The 22372-nt window shown below is 37.7% G+C and overlaps 1 protein-coding gene across 1 annotated transcript; it reads right to left on the minus strand.

The window, feature by feature from the left end:
• Positions 1–12575: 12575 nt before the first annotated feature.
• On the minus strand, positions 12576–13203 carry LOC115420001 (guanylin-like). The gene is made up of 3 exons (XM_030135102.1): positions 13129–13203; positions 12746–12938; positions 12576–12634 (listed from the first exon to the last, which is right to left on the minus strand). Exons 1-3 carry the CDS (start codon positions 13201–13203, stop codon positions 12576–12578), a joined length of 327 nt encoding a protein of 108 aa, XP_029990962.1.
• Positions 13204–22372: the final 9169 nt, after the last annotated feature.

The following is a 22372-nucleotide window of genomic DNA, read 5'->3' on the forward strand; positions in this document are numbered from 1 at the left end:
GGGGTTCCAATAACAAAAACCTTTGTCACTTCAGAGCATGTGATCTGAAACACTTACACTGTATATCAGGCAATTCCAATGATTCTACAGCAGAATATAAACTCACCCTAATGCAGAATCAGTCGGAACCCTGGACTCTTTTCCCTGCAACTAGACGGTCCCATCTGGGGGTGATGGGAGACACACACTCCAGTTGTGTTCCGTATGTCCAGTCTACTACTTAACTAACGTAAATGTCATCGCAGAGAACCCAGCCACTGTTACGGCCCCTGGGGTCCTCTTGGGGGAGCTATGTATGTTTCCAGCTCTTGTCTTTTAACAGGCACCTGATGGGGAGATCAGGAACACCTGTGGCACCCAGAGTTCCTGTCTTCAAATAGTCTGCCTGTAGCTCTCTCGCTCTCTGCTTGCTGCCCTCATAGGTCCTTGGTTTGTCAGCTCTTGGGTTGGTTATGTTGCTTTAATATTCTGTTTTGTTCTGCACTTTTCAACACTCACATCAGCACACGTCCACTCATGCACACCTACACTACTGACATTACTGATGACTCATTTACATTCTGTAAAATACTTTAGTTTGTTTTTTCCTAATTTGGTTTAATTTGGCTTAATTTGGCTTACTTTGATTTAATAAAGTATTCCTGTGTTAAACTTCATTTATGTTGTGTTCCCCTTCTTTGTTGTGGCCTCTGAGCCAGGTCATAACACCACACAAATGTAAGGCTCAGAAGTTAAAATTATACTGAAGGAATGTAAGGTTTAACAATGGAGTAAATTACAGGGAATAAGTTAATTCAGGTATTTGTTAAAAAAAACATATTGACAGTGTTTACACAAATAACTATTTATATTTATGTTGTAGAATAATTATTTACGCTTATACACATTTAATTATTTTAATTTGTTGTCTATAAGCAGCTAAAATAACTTGTTGAATGTGCCTTTCTAAATCACTTAACATTTACCGATCTAGGTACTGGTAGTTCCTGATTGGCCGGTCCTGGTGAGATGTGGTTTCAGGAAGTGTTGTGGTTGCTGTTACAGTACGTGTACAGTAAAGCACTGTTGTAAGCAGAAATCCATCTCCATCCTGCAGTCTCATTTTATGAAGAATGAACTATTAACCGCCAACGAACCCTCATGTTACACAAATATATGAGGTTGGAAATGGAAGAAGGACTTTCAGGGCTTTTGTGGCGATATCCGCATATTCTGCTTTGACTTGAAACCAGAATGCACAGAGGTTTGAAGTTGTCTCAAACATGGATTGATGTGCTGAAGCAGTTTGGAGGCGCTTGTGTGTCACCTATTGCGATGAACCTGTAACTGAGGCAGGAATCCTGATATTTCCTTACAAATGCAGCTTTCTGTTTGCAGGCAGTCTGGGATCCTTCTGCAGACCCATCGTTTCCTCGTTTCTTCCTGAAAAAGTTCTCCAGTGAATTTTGTTTTTGGCTCATTTCTTTAGCTTGTGTTACTACTGATTCAGGAAATGGTGCACCAGAGTCCAGAGCGGTCGAGGCGAGGGCGGAAACGGTCACTTTTCAAAATAAAATCTCCACAAGACTAATGGAAAAATTGCTTTAATATTAACCACATTTTTTTTTTTTTTTCTTTGCAGCCCTGTACCAAATGATGCATGGACCAGTACTGGTCCGGGGACCAGGGGTTGGGGACCATTGACCTAGATGGAAAAACTTTATGGCTTTACGATTCTCAACAAGAAGGGTGGACAATGTGGAAAGTGTTGTCCGTTAGAACAATCCCAGTCATAGTTCGGTGCAATACCAGTCATCCCTGTGGCAACACTGGTACAGTTGTATTTTATAATATAGATGATGTTTTGTCTGTGTTTTTAACCTGTGTTTTTAAATGTATTCTGTCTGTTGATTGCTTGTTTGTCTGCTTTTAACTGGACTCCCAAGTCTGCAAAGAAAGATGATGATGATGACTTCTTAGCAGAAAGCTTCAGTTTCCTACGAAGATCACCAACATGGGCCTCCAGCCACTCATAGAGATCTGTTTTATCACCAAGACCATGTTGAGCTCCATGGAAAGATGGAGAGCAAGGAGGTCCACTGGAGAAACATCTGATAGAGGTTTGATGCTGTAGCTTGATTGGATCTTACCTTTCCAATGCCTTTTGGATTTTGTAGATAGCACAAACAGTTCAGGAGTTACAGTCATCTGAATGCTATAAAGTGCAAAATGTTGTGCCAGAGAGATTGCCGTTGTTAAAGGGGTCATATTTTGCTAAATCCACTTTTATTAGTTTTTGGTTCATTTATATGTGTATTTGGAACCTAATAGTTAAAAAAGTTTGAATTTGAACCCTCCAGGTGCTGCAAAGCTATCTTTATATTTATTTTGGCAAAAATCGAGTGGATTTCTACAACCTGTTTCAGTTCCTTCTTACTTTGTCTTAAAACTAGTTGCATCACGACATTTACACATATAAGGTCAAGACTTCCGATGAACATTTCTCCGAGTACGACATAAGTGTTCGTCAGCAGCAGCGGTTGTAGTAAAAACTGAAAATTTGTCCAAACTTCGAGCCGATTACCTAAAAAGTTCAGTTGTTGGTTGTGTTAACGAACACAAATGGCTGAACGGGACAGAGCAGCACAGCCAACAACCAGGAAGGGGTGTGGCTTGAAGTAGTTCATTTGCATTTAAAGGGCCAGCGCTCAAAATGACCTTTCTTGTGTCATTAGTCAGAAATAGGGTTGAAGATGGACCTGTGGAGTTTAATTAATGAAGAATTCAGACCCAAGCAGAGCATTTACAGTTTATGTAGATCACAGGGAAATGTTTTAAAATGTATAATTCCATTGAAAAAAAAAAAAAGATGCTAAAATTCACTCCTTTTAACCATCATGACTCAAACTTAACACAAATACCTGTTTGCATTTTGATGATTTGTTTGACTGACTTATGAGTTGTCTGTCTTCATGTCAGCCTCAGAAGTGTATGGTCCTTACCCAATATATTTTTTAATTATTTACATTTACAAAATAAAAAATGAATGAATTCCCCTGATGTGGCATATCTACCTCATTAGATTCACCATTAACCTACAGTACCACTGGACTTTTACCTGCCCTGAAACCTGCAACGTGCTGTTCTCACAGTCTTCATGCCTGATGGGACCTAATTACTGAGCTCGTACATCGGCAGAAGTAATATACATGTATGCATTTTATACATTTACTGGTACGGCATGTGTCAATAGGAACATCATTAAGACAAGGACATATGATGTGTTTTTGCTTTAAAAGGTAAATGAATGTCATTGCATGCCAATTTACCTGACCCTCCCAGACCATGTCATGGACTTCCTTATAAAATATGAATGTGTCTGTTATGTCCACAGTCCCATGCACAATCCTAAACCTCCACTCCAAATTCTTTTTTTTTTTCAAAACTGTTGGGTTGGTTTGGTTTGCAGTTCTGCACCTAGAGCTATATTATAAATGTTATCATGATAAATATATTCAAACCCTAATTGCTTGCATATTGTTCACTGGACTGGGTTAAAATTTGTGGTGAAATTCCAAGAAACCCTAAGGATAATTTGCATCATGTATTCATTCAACTAGCTGATTTAATTGATAAAAAAAAAAGATAATAATAATAATTCATCACCTGAATGCAAAATCTTTTCCTGTGAAAAAATATTTTTCTCCACATTTTACCATATAATGTTGTTTATGATATAGTTTTGTATCACATGTGATACATTGGGTGTTTTATAAAGTACCTTATAGACTTGCAGTATCAAATTTGATACATACGTTTTTTAACCAATTTAATTGTATTATAAAAAAAATCAATTATTGAGTAACCATGCATTGTTTCAGTACATGAAGTACGTATTTTTAAAAAATTAATAACAATATAAATGTTCTTCTTAATGTAACTTCTTGAAAATGATCAAAGACTTTCTTGCAAAGATTGTGTGGATGATTCAATGATAGCGACCATATTGAAAAAGGCAAAAAAAAAAAACAACCTTCCACTGACTGCAGTAGGATGATAATCCACCAGGAGGCAGAAAACATGTATTGGGTCACATACAACTGGTTTTTAAAGGTGCTGGAGACCTTTGTGACCAATTTTTCATGAAATCTTTAGAAGGGGGCAGGAAATATAAGATTTTCTTCATCCTGCTCCTTTTCGAGCATGGGTGTGTACATGTTTGTTTACTCGATGATTATTGAATGTTTACTGATGAAATGCACAACCATGAACGAAATAAATGAAATTAAAAAAAAAATCTGTAAAACCTCAGTCACAGCCTAAGTATCATGAATCTGTAAGTCTTTCTGTGATTACTCACCTGAATTTCTTGCATTACAGTTAACAATTTCGAAGTGCCATCCACCATAAAGAATCCATTTGTTTACAAATGAGCTGGGAGGTAACTCAGGCGTCTTCGGAATTTTGTCGCAACATGCATTGTGGGAAGCGAAGGCTTGTGCAGCCACCTGACAGTGGCAGCTCGAACAGACACGATCGGAAACAGCAGGAACTCTCTTCCTTCTATGCATATTCCTCCAGCCGTTTCCACGTTTTCACGTGTTCATTTCATCCATATAATACCATATGGTCGCGCTGCCACTGCTGCTGTCAGGTGGCTGTGTGAACCTCCGTTTCCCACAATGCACGTTGCGACAAAATTCTGAAGATGCCCGAGTGACGTCCCGGGTCAGTTTGTAAACACACAGTTTGTTTATGATGGATGACACTTCGAAATTGTCCACTGTAATGCAAGAGATTCAGGTGAGTAGTCACAGAAAGACCTACAGATTTGTGATACTTAGGCTTTGACTGAGGTTTTACAGATTTGATGAAAAACTGGTCATGAAAATCTCTAGCACCTTTAAGAAAAGTATTGATCTCGCTGATAAGATAAAGGTCTCTGAACCTGGTGTAGCAAATATGATACAAATGGTTTTAGAGGGTGAACCCTTTAACCCCTGAGACATTATTCCAGTGTAAGGTGCTGCTGTGAATTTGCATCAGTAGAAGTGTCATAAAAGCTGCTGTGAGTATGTCCTTTTGTTCCTTTTCTTCAGTGGTTTTGCTTTACTGTGTGTTTTAGGGTCAAAACAGGGTGGAATAACAGAAAAAGACAAAGAGAGAAATTTAAGTTTTACAGGTTTTTACTAAATCAGGTACTCAGAATGTACATCAATAAGAGATTTAAGATGTTGAACATGAACTGTGAACTGGAACACACTGAACAACAACAAGGACTTGAATTTGGGCCCAGTAGTTTTTGTTTAGGGCTTTTGTTCTAAATCAGTCCAGCTGCTTTTTGGCACCTGGTTGAACTCTAAAAAGAAGTTACACAGTCAAAAATCTGTAAAAACACAGTAAAAAAAAAAAAAAAAAAAAAAAAGAAAATCACCACAACACTGCAAACAATAAAAACAAAAAACGACTAGGAAAATGATGTAAAAAAAAAAAAACAACAACAAAAAAACAAAAAAAAACCCCAAAACACATATTTATAGCGAGTTGGTCTCACTGACTGCTGTGTTTTGCCCCCCATTAAACAGCCGGCTGGGGGTCCACTGAGCATGCTCAGATGTGTATGGGAAGCACAAGGTCTACTCCATCAGCATGTTTTGAATTTTTTCATATTGGGCAAATGGCTGAATTTTTAAGAATATTTACAATAAATCATGCATTCAGAATGAACACCACAGACACGTAAGGGGTTAAAGGGTTAATAAATTTCGGTGGCCAATTGGAAGATCTGAGCCTCTGTTCAGACCTGTCATTAACTTACATTTTTGGTGATATGTTGAAATGGCAGGTGGTCTGGGCCGTGGGTTTTGTTAGACCTGGCAGTAGTTTTGGCAGTAGCCCTGGATCTCTGAGCACACCATTTTTTTTTTTTTTTTTTTAAAATAAGCATATGAGTAAATACATGTCCCCTTCATCACTGGTGCCTGCAGCCGTACCTGTGCGCACCTCATGTATAGTGAGGGAAATTTGAGAGAGAGAGAGAGCGAGAGAGATGTATGAGACAGAGAACAGGGTGGGGGCAACTTATCAAAAGTGACTAGTGACAAATCAGGTGACTTTTTCTGGTGCTACTGGTGACTTTAATGGTGTTTTGGAGACTGTAAGCCAGTGGGTTCCAACCTTTTTTTTGGCTCGTGACCCCAAATTTCTGTCGACCCCAGAGATTCCAAACGGAGACTTTTTTTTGTTTTTGCTAAAATTAATTTGTATTTGATCCTGTAATAGTTTACTATACGATGTTGCAAATAAAGGTTAATTTTAGACGACAATTAGTCTGTATAATTTATATTATTACGGACGGAGGCAGAAAAGCCAGGTGTAGATTACTGCACAAAGTAAGAATTTTATTTTCCTTGGTCAGGATATTTACATTTAGTCCAGATTGGATTTACAAGGCTGACAATTAATACTGAACAAACAAGAACTCAAACTATGAATTATGAAAGAGCTGCAGCATCTGAAACCGACCACAATGAACATTTGAAAGATAAACAGAACCACAGTGGTTCAGTTTCAGCTTCACAGTTTGTCTGGTATGGATTGGGATTGTCTCTGTCAACTCGACAGAGATTTTTTATTAGTAAATTTTTATTTTTATCAATTACTAGAAATTTCAGGCGACCCCATTTGAATTCCAGGTGACCCCATGTGGGGTCCTGACCCGAAGGTTGAAAAACACTACTGTAAGCCCTTTTCCTCCAAAATACCAGGAACTTTTATTACCAGAAACTTATTTACCTAGGTAAAAGAATTACTGGTAATCTGTGTGCTTTACGTTTCCACTGCACTCCAAAGTTCCAGGTAATTTATTCAAATCAGGCTGATGACGTATGGGGGAGTGGTTAAAGAAACTGCACTACACCTCCAGTCCAGTAGGTGGTGGGAAGAAGAAGAAGCTGAAGGCCCAAAAAAGCACAATGACGCTATTAACGACAACCGACAAGTGTGACCGGTGGTATCGTCTCTGCGTTGTGTTTCTTAGTGGTGTGATGAAGAATGGACCTGCAGGACACAATGCTGTGATTGGAGGAGGAAACAGCACTCGCACTCCGTTTATTCTGGCCACATGCAAATCAAAACACAATCAGTCCTGACTATGGTCCAGCCCTAAACTATAATGAAAAAAACATCGGTTAGCATGCTCTCACATATGCACTCCTTTTACCCGTCAAACATATGTGCAATCAATTAGTGTTGACACTCAACCTACTCGATTACTATGTAGACAACAATACAGATAAAATTAGATGCCAAAAAGGAACATAAAATCACTTAATAATGTACAGTGACAATGGATAACAACGGATGGCCTATTTCTTCCCATTACGAGACATTCGAAAAGGGAAGAGGAAGGGGAGGAACCCGGCTTTATACTGGCATATACTTGACATAAATCAGCGAAGAAGAGGGTGGAGGTCCAAACAAAACACATGACTACAACTAAAACAATGCCAGGTAACAACTAATTTAAGAGAACAATCAAGAATAATTACAAAAATAACATTAGTATTCAAATTAATGAACTTATAGTTTGTAAATATCTCCACAAGGTGGCGCTACCTCCCAACTTATCGGGATTTAAAACTATTATAATAACTATGTTACACAAGCACACATCATTGTTGATGTAACACAATACGCCCAGGATGGAGGATGCCCAAGTTGTTCTGTTGTTCCTCATGTTTTACGCCATCACGAATAAAACCATGCGATCTGAATGGGAAAGATGATACACATTATTTGCAAAGACATTTGCAAATGCCTGAAGAGAAAATGTTAAAAAAAAAAACCACACAGATTTTACAAGCCAAAAATCCAGGCACTCATTTGGTTGGAAAAATTAGAAATTGTAAAAAGCCTTTTTTTCATGCGGGCCTGTAGATTAATTCTTTGTCACCAATGTGTGTCGCTTTTAACATGTATCATTTTTAACTCCAGCCCCAAAGAATTAATGGAGTTTGAGGAAATGAATTGAAGAAAATAAAGTTTGCTGCTGCACAGTGGCTTAATGGCGGGTGAACAGAATGCAGAACGCTGCAAGTGTAGTCCACTGATCAGCGTTCTCCAGCACACAGCCCGGCCCCCCATGAATTCCTGGTAAAATGAAAAGCACTACCTCCCTACCAGGAACTTCTTCAGGGAAAGTTTGGGAGAGAGGGAAAGATTTTTACGCAAGTGGAAATGCACCAGGGTTTTTCAAAGTTCTGGGTAATGGTAAAAGTTCCTGTAGTGGAAAAGGGCCTTAAGACGTACAGTAACTGCTCTCCATCATCCTAAAGCAGTCTGTGTCACAGTAGCCTCCCATTATGCTCCCCCCCCCCCCGGGGTTATGTACTATTCACCCCCCCATTGACAAATTTTTTAAGCCCCAGATATTTTCAAGTCCTTATGATGTCCTTGGTCGGGGCTTTTAGCAGCATGAATGTGAACATGTCCTGGGCTACACTGACAGACTGCTACCTTTATCTAAGTGAAAGTCAGTAAAACGCTTGAAAGATGACATTTCCAACAAGCTGACAGAGATGTATTACAAGTTCTGCCTGTGTTGTCGTCTGAGCGTTCCAGAACAACGCTCAGACACTTTTAGAATATGTGAACAGGATGTTACAAGCACAGTAGGGTTTAATAGTAACTAAAGCAAATGTCATGTACCACAACCAAATGGAATACTAAGAGGAAGCTGAAGTTGCTTTGTGAAGAAGAGTGATGCATTTATTCATCATTCAGTTATTTTTTTCAGTTCACTTTCTCTATTTGCATTGTGTGTACATGATGCCAGCCTGCCGACAGCCCATTGTGTGTCTGCATCGTCTGCAGGAAATGAAGACCTGTGCTGTGTTTTAATCTAGATGCATGCGGAGATGCATTCTAATTCCAGGTGTTGAACAGGTGTCGCTATCCACTTGTAATCGAATTTAGAAACACTTATGTAAAAACCAGGGCCTGAGAATCCTGGACTCTGTTGAAATTTCAGTTAATTAAGATCTAACTATAGGTGTTTGCATTTGTTAATTCATTTTATTCTGTGGATTTGTTTATATGTGTGAGCAGTGGCAATACATTTTATGAATTTAAAGGTCCAGTGTGTAAGCTTTATGGGCTCTGGTTTCTTAACCATTAAAGATCCAAAAGCACCTACTGATCTAAAATGTTTAATAACTGTTGATCCACAGATCCTATCAGTACATGTAAATATTTGAGGTAAAATACAGTTTGTCATCTTTTCATGGTCATCAGATATGACCCATGTGGACGTTCAGAGGCTCTGTAGAGAACATGGAAAGACTGTCATCTTCTACAACATGGATTCAGTGGATGGAGACCAAGGGCAGAGTGGCTAATCATGAGATTCGGGAGGATTTTCGAAGGGCCAGCTCATGTCAGTCTCCAGTTTGGGCCAGTTGGACGAGAAAAATAATTGTGACACTTATCTGTCATTTATCTAATCTTCTTCTTCCATTCATTCTCCATTCATCTGACAGCGCAGCCCTTACATCACAATAGATCCAATGGGTTCTACCATCTGAAGGAATTCTTCCCTTCAAAATGTTTAAGGTGGTTGGTGCCCACGAGTTGTCTTTTCTGGAGCGGTAAAAATAAATGCAGCAACAGAATAGCGCAAAGCATCAGTTGGTGGTGATGGAGGGCAGGAAGAGGCCAGGTGGAGCCCCAAAGGCCAGGTGAAAGAAAAGTGAAGCTGCTGAAAAGTTTAATGTAAACCTGGCTTCACCGTGCCGAGGGCGCTTGTAAAAAATTGCTGCTCTGACCAGGACCCAATCCCTGGTCTTCCACGTTGCAGTCTGAAGCTACATCTCTGTTGGCCAAAGGCTGACCTATTTGCTAGCTGCAAATTCCTCCTCCATGGAAAAAGTGGGCTGGTTTGGGCATGAAACTCCTGGGCTGAAAAAGGAGCCCACTCCAGCCCTGATGGAGACACTTGTATTCATGTTCACTTTTGCTGAAAAGTCATGTTTTCTTTAATTTTCTCTGTTTTGATATGATAACCTTTAACCCTTTCATGCATGAATTATGAGACCCTTAATCAAGATTTTTTTTCCTGAGTGTTTTTATTCCTCTTTAGGCATGAAAAAAACATGCCTAAAGAAAATTTTCTTCTGAACCTATTTTTCATGGAGCCGCAAAAATGTCCGCTCAGCTGGACACCATGCGTTTAATTTTTGATACAAAGAAACATGTATTTACTGATATATTGTGTGAAAACTATGAAATAAAAACATATTTAATGCTTATTGTAGGTAATTCATTTCTCAGACAGTTGTTTGTAGTTGTTCGTTTACATGCTTTACTAGTTTGTCTGATAAATGAATTACCTACGATAATTATATGTGGACGACAGAATGAACCTTTACCAGATATTTTTAATGCTGCTAATCTAATGTTTTCTCACATTTTAACACTCTAATACCAGTCATTACTCAATTCATGAGGATATAATGCAAAAAACCCAACAACTTTTGTTTAAAAAAACTGTTAATTACAGACTAATAACAATAAAAGCAATTGATTTACACTTAAACATGTTACTCTAGATCAGGTTTATCAAGAACACTAAAATTATAGTAATGGTATGAATGTCAGTGTATGAGATGATGCATAAACGCCCACTGTGTTGGCTGATATGGAACTAAAACAACCAAATCCATGAATATACAAGAGAACAGCTGGAGAATAACTGTTCACTGTAGTGACCACTATGCATGAAAGGGTTAAATTAATCTGAGATTTAATGAACAGCAGCATGATCACTAAATTAAATGTATAAAAATATCTGATTTTCACTGAAAAAATCCAAAATGCAGAGGATAATATTATTACACACAGATAAATCAATTGATAATGATTAAAAGTAGAGAGAAATTCATTTGGATGTCACCATAAAAAATTGTTCTGGGTCTTTTTGTTAAATGGAATCTAATATTTAGAATCATGTTTTAGTTAGTGGATAATCACATAAAGACATGAAATGTATTTTCATTACCTTAGAATGACCAGGTTAAACCTACAAAGGAGGGGTTTCGTTTATGGAGTCAACCATGCGGCGCCACCAACTCAAAACTGACTTCCTCTAATCCTTTTTTCTTCTGTAAAGCAGGTGGCACCAAGCTCTACAATATTTTTTGTCAACATGGGCTAAGAATCCCAGAAGGAATAGAACAAACTCTACCAAACACTCAATAAGGTGGAGGCAAGAGAGTGTATTCTGCAACTTCACCACTAAGTGTCACTAAATATTATACACTGAACCTTTAAGATTTTTTCAACCCTATGCTAAACTTACAACAAAAATGACCAAAACAGAGCTAAAATCTAAGTACAAAGTCTCATTGCAGTGAACGCATATGTCCATTTCAACAGTATAAATACAACTTTGTGCTAATACATAAGGCATGTTAACCCATAAAGACCCAGTGCTACTTTTGTGTCACTCCCCAAATGAAATTTTCTCTATATCTAACCTTTCTTTAGAGATTTATCACCATTTATTATAATAGTATCTTCTGTATTTTGCATTTTATCAGTATAAATCAGGTATTTTCCTACATTTAATTTACTAATCACGCAGCGGTTCATAAAAGCTCAGATTAAAGTTGAGGGTTATTATATCACAGTCAGAGAAAACTGCAGAAAAAGTGACTTTTTCAGTAAAATCTATCATTAACTGAACATAAACCAAGTGTGTCCATCCACTGTCATTGATCCAACTCCGTGGGTTTTACTGGTGAATCAATATTGTAGAAGATGACAGTGTTTCCACGTTCGCTATGGAGCCTCTGAACGTCCAAATGGGTCATATGTGATGAGCATGAAAAGATGACCAACTGTATTTTACACCAATTATTTACATGTATTGATAGGATTAGTGGATCAACAGGGATTAAACAGTTTAGTTCAGTCAATGCTTTTGGTCGTCAGTGGCTGTTTGGGTCTTTATGGGTTAATGTCATAACCCTGTCTAATAATTCTGATGTTTGTCTTTTCAATAGTGGGGTTTTATTCACTGAAAAACAACCTTTTCTCATAAACTTTTCATCCTTTTTTCCAACATGAATAATCGAGAGTATTTGACGAAAAGACACATGTTGTCTATTAGTGAACGCTTTTATTCAAAACCATGTAAATAAAAAAGAAGAAACATGCAAAAAGAGACATCTTTAAATATACAAAGCTTGGTAAGATAGAATATGTAACAAACATTTTATATCCCAATATGTGATAAACTGTCAGCAGAAACATAAGTTGTAAATATGCTACAAAGTAACAGTTTGAGAAAAAAACAAAACAAAACTTGCTTTGTTAGACTTTTTTTTTTCCTTTTTCGGCCATTTTTGTCTCTGACTTAAAAATAAAATTACACTCCACTAGTGTAAATAAGAGTCTCTGCATTCAGGGAATACAATTTTACTGCTCGTTATTTCAGGACATGATTTTTGAAATTCCCTGAAATATTATTTAGGAGGGATGAAATTAATCATAAAGTCTTAAGCTGGGCAAGATTGTTTACGGCTTCCTGGGTTTGTTTAGCAGCCAGAGCAGGCGGCGAAGGCGCAGATCTCACAGACGTCCATGGGAACCATCGCTACAGAAACAAGACACGGAAATCAGCAACACTGTTCGATCACCTACACTTCAATATTCATGGCTTGAATATTGAAGTACCCTGAACCTTTTCAATATGTATCAGCCTCACCGAGTCTGGCAAGAGATGCAGATGCTCCTTGCTGTCTGCAGAGTGGAAGGAACTCCTGTGGGAGCATGGGGTCGGCGCAGACGGACACCGTGCTCATCCTGAGGCGTGAGTTTTGTTTTGCCGTTTGAAAGCTGTTGCCTGTCAGCTCCTGGAGTCTCTTCACAGCCTCCAGAGAGAAAGACAGTCCACCCTCCTTGAAGAGAAGACAGATGTTAGTATTTAAGAAGTCTTACTTACTGGAGCGAGCTGGTTCATACCAATGTAAGAATATATTTGTTATTCATAGAAAGTGTACAGTGTTGTGTTTCCTCTGTGCTACATGAATCAACAGTGTCAGCGGCATTGTCTAAACACAACAGTCCCACCGTGAATACAGAACGTACCTCGACTTGGACAGCCTCAGAGGTCCAGCCAAGAGCCAGGACAACGAGAGCGATGGCGGCCAGTGTGGTCTTCATGGTGACAGTAGGTGGTTTCAGGGTGTTTTCCCTCTTCTTCTGGATGTTCTCAGCAGCTGCTCAGCTCAGAGTCTGCTTTACCTCCTTCCACAAACATCTTTATAAACGCTTCAGCCCGGCACTCCTGAGGTCATGTGACCGCAGATACTACAAATTGGAGTGAAGTTTTTCTCACGGGTTAATGAGTAGTCCCAGCGTTTTCCCTGGTTGTAAAGGGAAAATTCATAAATCATCCATTAACCTCATCACCTGTCTGATTATGTTTATGGATCCCCTGGCTCATGACCCGCCCTGTCTCGTAGAATTTATCACACCATTGATGAGTTAAAGAGTTACTATGACGATGAAGGTTCACCACTTCAGCTTGAGTAGTCTGTTAGTCACACCAAACTATTGAACTTTGTGTTTGATGCTGAAATGTCTGACAGACCTGGATGAGTCATATGTCTATGAAAGCAAATATAGAAATATTTTATTGTAAAATATGTAAGTACATGGACTATTTTTTAACATAAAAAGTACCTAGTTTTTTCAGACTTTATTGACCTTAAGGCAATAATTTTAGTCACATCCATGAACAGAGTACATCGTAAAAAATGACTAGAATTAACACCAAAAAGTTGTAAAATTGCAGCATAAAAAAACTGTAAGTGACAATACAATGCAAAATTGTTTATTTGAAAAGATTTTTGTGTTAACAATTAAATCAAATATAGCTGTAGTTTTTACAGGAAGAGTATGCGAACAAAACCAGATTTGTATGTAGAAATGATGTATTTCTATTGTTTTTAGAAAATTAACTGTAAATTCAAAAACAATGTGATGCCGTTTAAATTGCAAAGACCATAATGTTGAGATAACGGCGTATTTGCCTTTTTTTTTTTTTTTTCTTAGTAAATAAAAAAGTTATTAAAAAATGTAAATATTTACAATGTAACATTTTAAACTTGTAAATGAATGGGTTGGTAGAGTTGGTAGAGCGGCTTGTCCAATAACCAAAGGGTTGGTGGTTCAAATCCTGGCTCCAACTGTCCATATGTCAAAGTGTCCATGGAAGACACTGAACCCTAAACTGGTCCCAGTTGGACCTGGTGGATTTGGACACCATGAAGGTGGAGAAAATGTGCTAAATAAGTGCAGTCCATTTACCATTTAAATCCAATCTTAAACCTACATGTTTAAAATGTTAAATCTACATGTTACTCCATAAATATGTTTACAGTTGGATGTGTTTTTTACAGTATTGTTCTGGAAACCAAAGCTGCTAGTTTTTTTCTGTAAAAACAACAGTATTTTTTTATTTATTTATTTTTTTTTTACAGTGTACTGAAACATTAAGTCAGTTTTATTTTTTCATACACTGTTTCTCATGAAGTTGGAATAATTTTGTTTTCAGACACTTTCCTCTTTTTATTCAGTAATCACCTTTGACCACACACAATGATCACATACTGAGCCCCAGTTACACTTTATCTATCAAGAATAAATCACTCATTCATGAGTAGAAGTAAATCTATTTTATTCTCATAATTTATGGGAAACAGTTTTATCCATTAAAATAATAATATTTAGCCAAACAGTTGAATAACTAGAACTAAATACTTTGTTGCACTGCAAATTTATATTACACACTGGAAAAAAATAAAAATCTTACCCAATGTATTTTTCTCATTTCTAGTTAAAATATTTCATCACACTTAAAATGAGACATAATCACCTAAAGAGTAACTTTTCAGTGAGATATAAGAACTTATTTTTAGACAATAGATCTGGAAAATTTTGAATTAAGAAATCTTACCAAGATAATTTTTACTCGTTCCATTGGCAGATTTTTTTTGCTTGAATTAAGCAAAGAAAAAAAATCTGCCAATGGAACAAGTGAAAATTATCTTGGTAAGATTTCATGAAATTAAAGTTTCAAGATCTATTGTCTACAAAATAAGTTCTTATATCTCACTGAAAAGTTACTCTTTAGGTGATTATGTCTTATTTGAAGTGTGATGAAATATTTTGACTAGAAATGAGAAAAATACACTGGGTAAGACTATGATTTTTGCAGTGTATGAAGCAAGCTTGGAAGCACTTTAGGTCTATTTAAAAATAAATATTTACTGAGACATAAGAAACTATGTTTCAGATAGAACACAGTTTTCTGTTATTTTTATACAAAATTCCACAGGTAACAGTAAAAAGGACACGAAAATTACACACTACTGTTTTTTTTCGAATATCTTTTTATTCTCTCAAAGGTACATTTTGGGAATTGAAGTAATTATGCAAGGCAGAGTGTTTCACAAAAATGACTACTGTTGCAAAATCACTTGTGGTTTATTTGTATTTAAATGGTTCTGCATGTAACACGAGTGGACACAATGGGTTGCACATGAAACCTGGAATGAGCCTGCCGATTCACGAAAAATTTGCATGTCTGGATTAGAAAACACAACTATTTTAAGTGTGATGAGATATTTTGACTAGAAATGAAAAAAACACACCTAGTAAGATTTAGATTTTTGCAGTGTATAAAGTATTTCAAGTTTAAAGAAATCTATAATTTTCTTCTATGTAATGTTTTGTTTTGTGTTTTTCTCAATTGGTTGACTTTCACTGGATCAGTAAAAACATTTCCAACTAGTCTGAAGGCAACCACTAGACAAAAACTGGAACAAAAAACTAAGCCCTTGATTTCCACAGAGAGGAAGAACTGCGACTGTGAATGACAGTCCAGTCCAGTCCCCTTGATGGAGTTAATGAACCCATACGCTTGTTTGACAACTGTCAGTAATGAGAAGTAGAAGCAGCCAAAGTGGAAATACCTCCAGCACTGGCACAGCACCCACAGGGCTCCCACTGAACAGTTTTGGACTGAATTTTTCCTGTTCGCATCATTTAGTTTTCTCTGAGACCAAGTCGACCATGTGTCCTCCCCTTGTCACCATGAAAACACTAAACCAAAAGAACATGTAGCTCTTGTATGCATCTACCGCCTCATCCTTCTACTGTGACCTTGCTCGTCAGACGCTTTAGAATGTTTATCTGTTAATAACAAACATAATTCAGTGTTCATCATGCTGACGTGTTAAGCATCACTAATGCAAAACAAGATGATTTATCACTGAGGCGCTGTTAGCACAGGTTGTTGATGTAGGATACGTTTTAATTTTACACAGCCTTTCCTAATGACAGATGTTAGTTGTTGCAGGTTCTATAAATCAAACACCAGACTGAAGTAAATTCAATTATTAACTCCTTTATTTATTTTTGAACCTCCTGTGACTAATCAATGCATTTTTGCTCTTTGTAGTGGACAGGGATGGGAATCGATAAGAATTTAACGATTCCGAGTCCGTTATTGATTTTGCTTATCGATCTGATTCCTTATCGATTCTCATTGGGTGAGGGAATAAAAGAGTACAAACGGGTATGTTTGCATTAACGGTCTTTTATATTTCCATCTCTACACAGAAACTATAACATATAGAGTATGTACAAATAATACAGGGTGGGGAAGCAAAATTTACAATATTTTGAGGCAGGGATTGAAAGACAGTGTATGACCAATTAGTTTATTGAAAGTCATGAGAATTTATTTGCCACAAGAAAATTGACATAAAAGAAGATGTTTTTATTCTATGTGTCCTCCTTCTTTCTCAATAACTGCCTTCACACGCTTCCTGAAACTTGCGCAAGTGTTCCTCAAATATTCGGGTGACAACTTCTCCCATTCTTCTTTAATAGTATCTTCCAGACTTTGTCGTAATAGTTTTGCTCATAGTCATTCTCTTCTTTCCATTATAAACAGTCTTTATGGACACTCCAACTATTTTTGAAATCTCCTTTGGTGTGACGAGTGCATTCAGCAAATCACACACTCTTTGACGTTTGCTTTCCTGATTACTCATATGGGCAAAAGTTTCTGAAAAGGTATGGATAATAGTGTTAGGTATGATTATGACATCAATATATGTTTGGTTTCAAAACAACTGATGTAGTGCCTGCTGAGAAAAAACAACTAAATGTTCATTGTAAATTTTGCTTCCCCACCCTGTAAGAACAGATGATGCCAGACCCGGTTTGGAGGGGGGGGTGTGTGTGTGTGTGTGTGTGTGTGCAGTGAAAGTGAAACTAAAGACGCTTTACTAATTCCTCTATTGCCGCATTTCTGCTATGTGGAACCGGTTCGACTCTACTTGTCCCCCGTTGTTGTGCACCTCATTTCCTTTCCCTTACCTTCGGAAACTTGTATTTGATTGGGTACAATGTTTGTTGCCCGCACCGGAACCGGAACTGGGCCTGGATGACAGCCTGGTGCTAGTTTCACAAGCCCCTAAGTAGCGTATTGAATGAATCACATGCTGTGGACAAATGTTTGAACATATTGGAGGGATTCCACCCTTTTGAAAACATGGAAGCTCTGACAGTGTTCCAGTGGACCTGGTGTCGTCTTTTTAGACCGTTTCTGCCTCAACACCATGTTGGCTACGTTCTGACCAAAACAATGCAACGTACGCGTGATGTCATCGCGCATGGTGGAATCGATAAGCAGAATCATTAAGCAGGCAGGCAAACGATTCAAAGGAATCGAGCTACTGGGATCTGGTTCTCAAAAAGAACCAGTTCTCCCTAGTAGTGGACAACAGTCTCACAGCTTTAGCAAAAACATTGTACACTGCAAAGGACCTAACCCTAAATAAATAAATAAAATATGTACTAGTGTGTTGACCCGTGGGGAAAGACAGGTTCTACATCCTGGACATCATCACTGTCAATACTGAGGGTGGGATGTGAAAAGGGGGGATGTTTTTAAAATCCACATCCTGACCCTGAGGGGCAACACCCCGGTCCCCCAGCACGGATATTTGCTGTGTATTCATGCATGCTGTACCGCATTTGTCCAGCAGTCACCGCCAAAGTGTTCACATGGCCATAGCAACATGATTGTAAAGCTATTGTATTCCAAAATTACTAATATATCCTAAAATATTGGTTCTATCAACTTGCCATTTTTGCTAGTCTCTTCCTTGACCAAAAATACATAAGTTTGTGAAACTGCAAAAGTCAGCTCTGAACGGATTTTGTGTGATGCCAGAGACACACACGCACTCACACAAACAGTTTTCACTTCCCTTTTATAATGTTGATGTAAATATGTATGTATGTACAAAAAACTGTTCCATCATGCTGTTTCCAATCAAGGCCTTATTTAATGTAAAAAAACCAAAACCTTCACTTACTGAGTCTCAGGTTAAAATAGATAAAGGAGCAGAATACATATGTACATATTAAACACATGAAAGTCTTGTAATGTAATAATATATTTCACTATTGTTTTCGTCACATTTTTAACATATACTGAAATGTTTCCTATTACGCTAAGTCAGACCATAAATAATGTAAACATCTGTACTTCAGCTTTTGATTCGCACTAATACAATGGCATTTACAGAAAACACAGTCAACGTCATGACAGCTCGTTCTGCCTCTTCTGCACTGAAAAACACAAATTCCAGCAAATGCATAAACTCTTAGAGAAGAACCTCATTCTGATTTGAATGCATATTAGAAAGAAACCTTTGAAAAGTAGGCACACGTCCTGTGACTCAAAGGTGAAACAGCTTATAAAGGGTTAATTTTCTTGTAGTGGTGAGGTCAGCATGCAGCAGCTCGCTGTCGCCTCAGCCTTTGCAGGAATCAGACTTGTGACCTTTTAGCAATGACCCAACTGTCTAATTGCTATGCTTCTCATGGAAAGCAGGAGGCTGTGGCAAAATCAATTGATTTCGCTTCGGAGTGGCAGAACCCACATCCATGCGAGTCTGTGGCAGGCGTGGTTAATGAGCTTTTTAATGAGCTTATTAAACACAATTCTTCACACAGAGCAGAGTGGTGGTCATCTCACCAATAATGTCTCAGATGGAAATAAAGATTTCTTCTGAGGGAAAAAAAACAATTGAATGACAATTATTGTGTCTTTGTTACTATGATTGAATTATTAATGCCTATTGATGAATTGATGGAGGTGAATTCAGACACTGAAGGATAAAAGTGGTGACTTTATCTATTTTTAATTACCAGCAATTACCCTGAAGACACAGACACAGACAACACCTGGTGTCATTTATGTAAGGTGGTTTACATTTATAACTTTATTGAACTATTGAGCAGGTCATTCCCCTCAGCAGTTAGGTAACATCTGCCTAATAGTCATTTACTTCTGAGTGAGTTTACAGTTAAGGTAAAAGAAAATGTTGATAAATTTGAATATTAAAGATTCAGAGTATTGCATTTAGGGAGAAATGGAATATAACTAGGGCTGGGCAAGTTAACGCGTTATTACCGTGTTAATGCATTCATTAAATAATGCCGACAATTTTTTAAATCTCCCGTTAATGCCGTTCTGCCTTTCAAGCAAGGCTTAGTTCATTTATACATACAGACTCTTATTTTGAAACTCATGCTTTTATTTTGGCGCTCCACACGCGCTTAAAAACCAAACGCCGGTGCCGGTGTAGCTGAGAGGAGAAAACCAGCGAACTTTCCGAGTAATGCTGAATCAAACTTTAACTCCTGCAGTTCAACGCCTGTATGTATCAATCATTCTGTTGTTTGCTAAATAATTTCACGTGCAAACGTGCCGTTAGGAACATGTTTATGATGTTATTTTGGATGTGTTTATTACAGTGTGTTATTAACATGTTTAAGCTAATTGGTTTATGCTAGCAGTCGGAGATGGGTTGCTAATTCTTTATGCAGGCTCATGCTAAGTTTCTGTAAATTCATTGGTTGTGTTTAGGTATAATATGCCAGCCTTTGACCTAACCTTTACTTATTTACGATGTGATTAGCTCCATGCCATCTTGAATGGGAAAATCCATGGACACACTAACGATTAGCATTTACAGATTAATTTAAGATTTACAATGTCTTTTTATCCAGCAACAAAGGTTCACATCAGAGATATTTTATACTATTCATTCTTACAACAACTGAACATAAAATACTCACAGGCAAACGTTTTTGGGGCCATACAAATAGAGTGAAAGAAATGTGTCTGTTAGTTCCTTCTTATGTCTGAACTGACTATGGTAACACCGAAAGGACAAAACATACGTTAGTGACACTTATTCCGACCACTAGAGGGCCCCCTTTGCTTGCTTTGAACAACTGAACATCTCATATTCTTGGTCTTATTAGTATTAGTACTTATTAGTGGGCTTAAGACTCCTGTCAATCACTCACAAGCAGAAATAAACTGGTGGGGGCATAAACATGGAGAAAAGTACCGGTCTTTTACGTGGACATTTTCATTTTAAATGTCTTCAGATGGTGGGGGTGAGAAGGACAAAGTTGTTTGGAAGCACTGACATGTGGAATTATTTTTATCACCGGAGTACTTAAAGTCTGAAATATCACTGATAATATAACTATGTGATTAATCGCGATTAATCGCAGAAATCCACGCGATTAATTGTGATTAAAAATTTTAATCGCTGCCCAGCACTAAATATAACATTAATGAATATCCAATAGTACAACCTGAAATAATAAGAATCATTCTGTTTTTGTCAGCTTTGCACGAAACCTTTAGTACTGTCCTGTCAGTAACATTGACCTCAGTGCTGATGAAGATCTGCTGGCTCATGTCAATATGGACTTTGGGCCGGTTGGATGGGAAAAATAATTTTGACACATATCTGTCACTTCTCTAATCTTCTTCCTGCATTCATTCTCCATTCATCTGACAGTGCAGCCCCTACATCGCAGTAGATTCGATGGGTTCTACAATCTGAGGGACTTCTTCCCTCCCAAATGTTTATGTTGGTTTGGCCCATGAGTCTTTTCTGGAGCGAAGTCAGTCAGTGGTGATGGGTGGCAGGTAGAGGCCAGGTGGAGCCAAAAAGGCCAGATTAAAGAAAATGAACCCTCTGAAGAGTTTAGTGTAAACCTGGCAGATTAACCCTCGGAGCACTGACGTTTATATTTAAGCTTCAGTGTTAATTAAGATTGATGTGTATACTGCGTTGTGAAATATGACCGTAGTGCACAGTATGTTCTGTAAACAAAGCAAACAGGAATATGACAATTCAGAGAAGGATATCACATATATATGTATATATACCCCCCCCCCCCCCCCCCCCCCCACACACACACACACACTTTCATTTTTTCTGGATCTGCCACTACCTAACAATAGAGCACCTCTCTGTTGGGAAGAAAAATGAAATTTTGAATTATTTTAATTTCAACTTATTGCTCCTGTACAAAGGCAAATATGTTTTAATCTTTATCATATTTTTTACCTCATAAATCTTTATCTGATTTAAATTTTAATTCAACATATTGTTAAACCAACAATACCTGAACTAATAACCAATAAAAAGGCATTGTAAGAGCTAGCTGCAGTTTCATTTATTCAAATTCCTCGTCCATAGAAAAAGTGGGCCGGTTTGGGCATGAAACTCCCAGGCTGAAAAATGGGCCCACTCCATTCCTGCGCTAAATTGCCAGTGCTAACGCTAAGTACTGTATAATACGTATTATACAGTACAGGGTAAGACTGTGCTCATGCTAATTGGTAATACTAATGCTAGGTACTGTGTGTATTAGGATAGTAATATGCAGAGACCCAATTTTCCTACAGGGCTAAAAGAAAAAACCTAGGTAACTTTGAACCTTTTATAATTAAGAAAGTGGCCACCATACTGTTTGTGCTTTACCAGCATCAGCTCAGCTACCAACTTAACCATTCTTGGCTCATTTTTTTTAGCTTACCGGCCAATAGGCTGTAAGCTATTGTCGTCATGCAGCCTCCAGCGTCATCGTCTGTCGTCATCGTCTGTCGTCCGTTACAAAACTTTCAATCGTCTTCTTCTCCGAAACCACGATTCCGATTGACTTCAAACTTGATATACAGCTTCTTTATGATGATGTCAACAAAAGTCAGTGAAATTATTTGCATCTGGCTCTGATTCTGGATTTGGTGCGACTTTGAAAAATTTCCCCATTATAAGAGATAGGAAGTGCCGGTAAGCTACAGGGCCATTGGTCCTATTTTTTTTTATTTTTCTCTTAACTTAAATAAAACATATTTTCTCCCTCACTGGCAGCTCTGTTATAGTTTTGTTTATATCATAAAGTTTACCAGTAATTAATTGCAATATGTGGCATA

This window comes from Sphaeramia orbicularis, chromosome 5, assembly GCF_902148855.1.
Source record: "Sphaeramia orbicularis chromosome 5, fSphaOr1.1, whole genome shotgun sequence".
Lineage (NCBI taxonomy): Eukaryota > Metazoa > Chordata > Actinopteri > Kurtiformes > Apogonidae > Sphaeramia > Sphaeramia orbicularis.

Bases quoted from the DNA above. Each gene is read 5' to 3' on its own strand.
- LOC115420001 (XM_030135102.1), bottom strand. From the start codon at position 13,203: ATGAAGACCACACTGGCCGCCATCGCTCTCGTTGTCCTGGCTCTTGGC. The intron at 12,939-13,128 runs GTACGTTCTGTA...CTTCTCTTCAAG, and splicing joins CTGAGGCTGTCCAAGTCGAG to GAGGGTGGACTGTCTTTCTC. The intron at 12,635-12,745 runs GTGAGGCTGATA...TTGTTTCTGTAG, and splicing joins TGCATCTCTTGCCAGACTCG to CGATGGTTCCCATGGACGTC.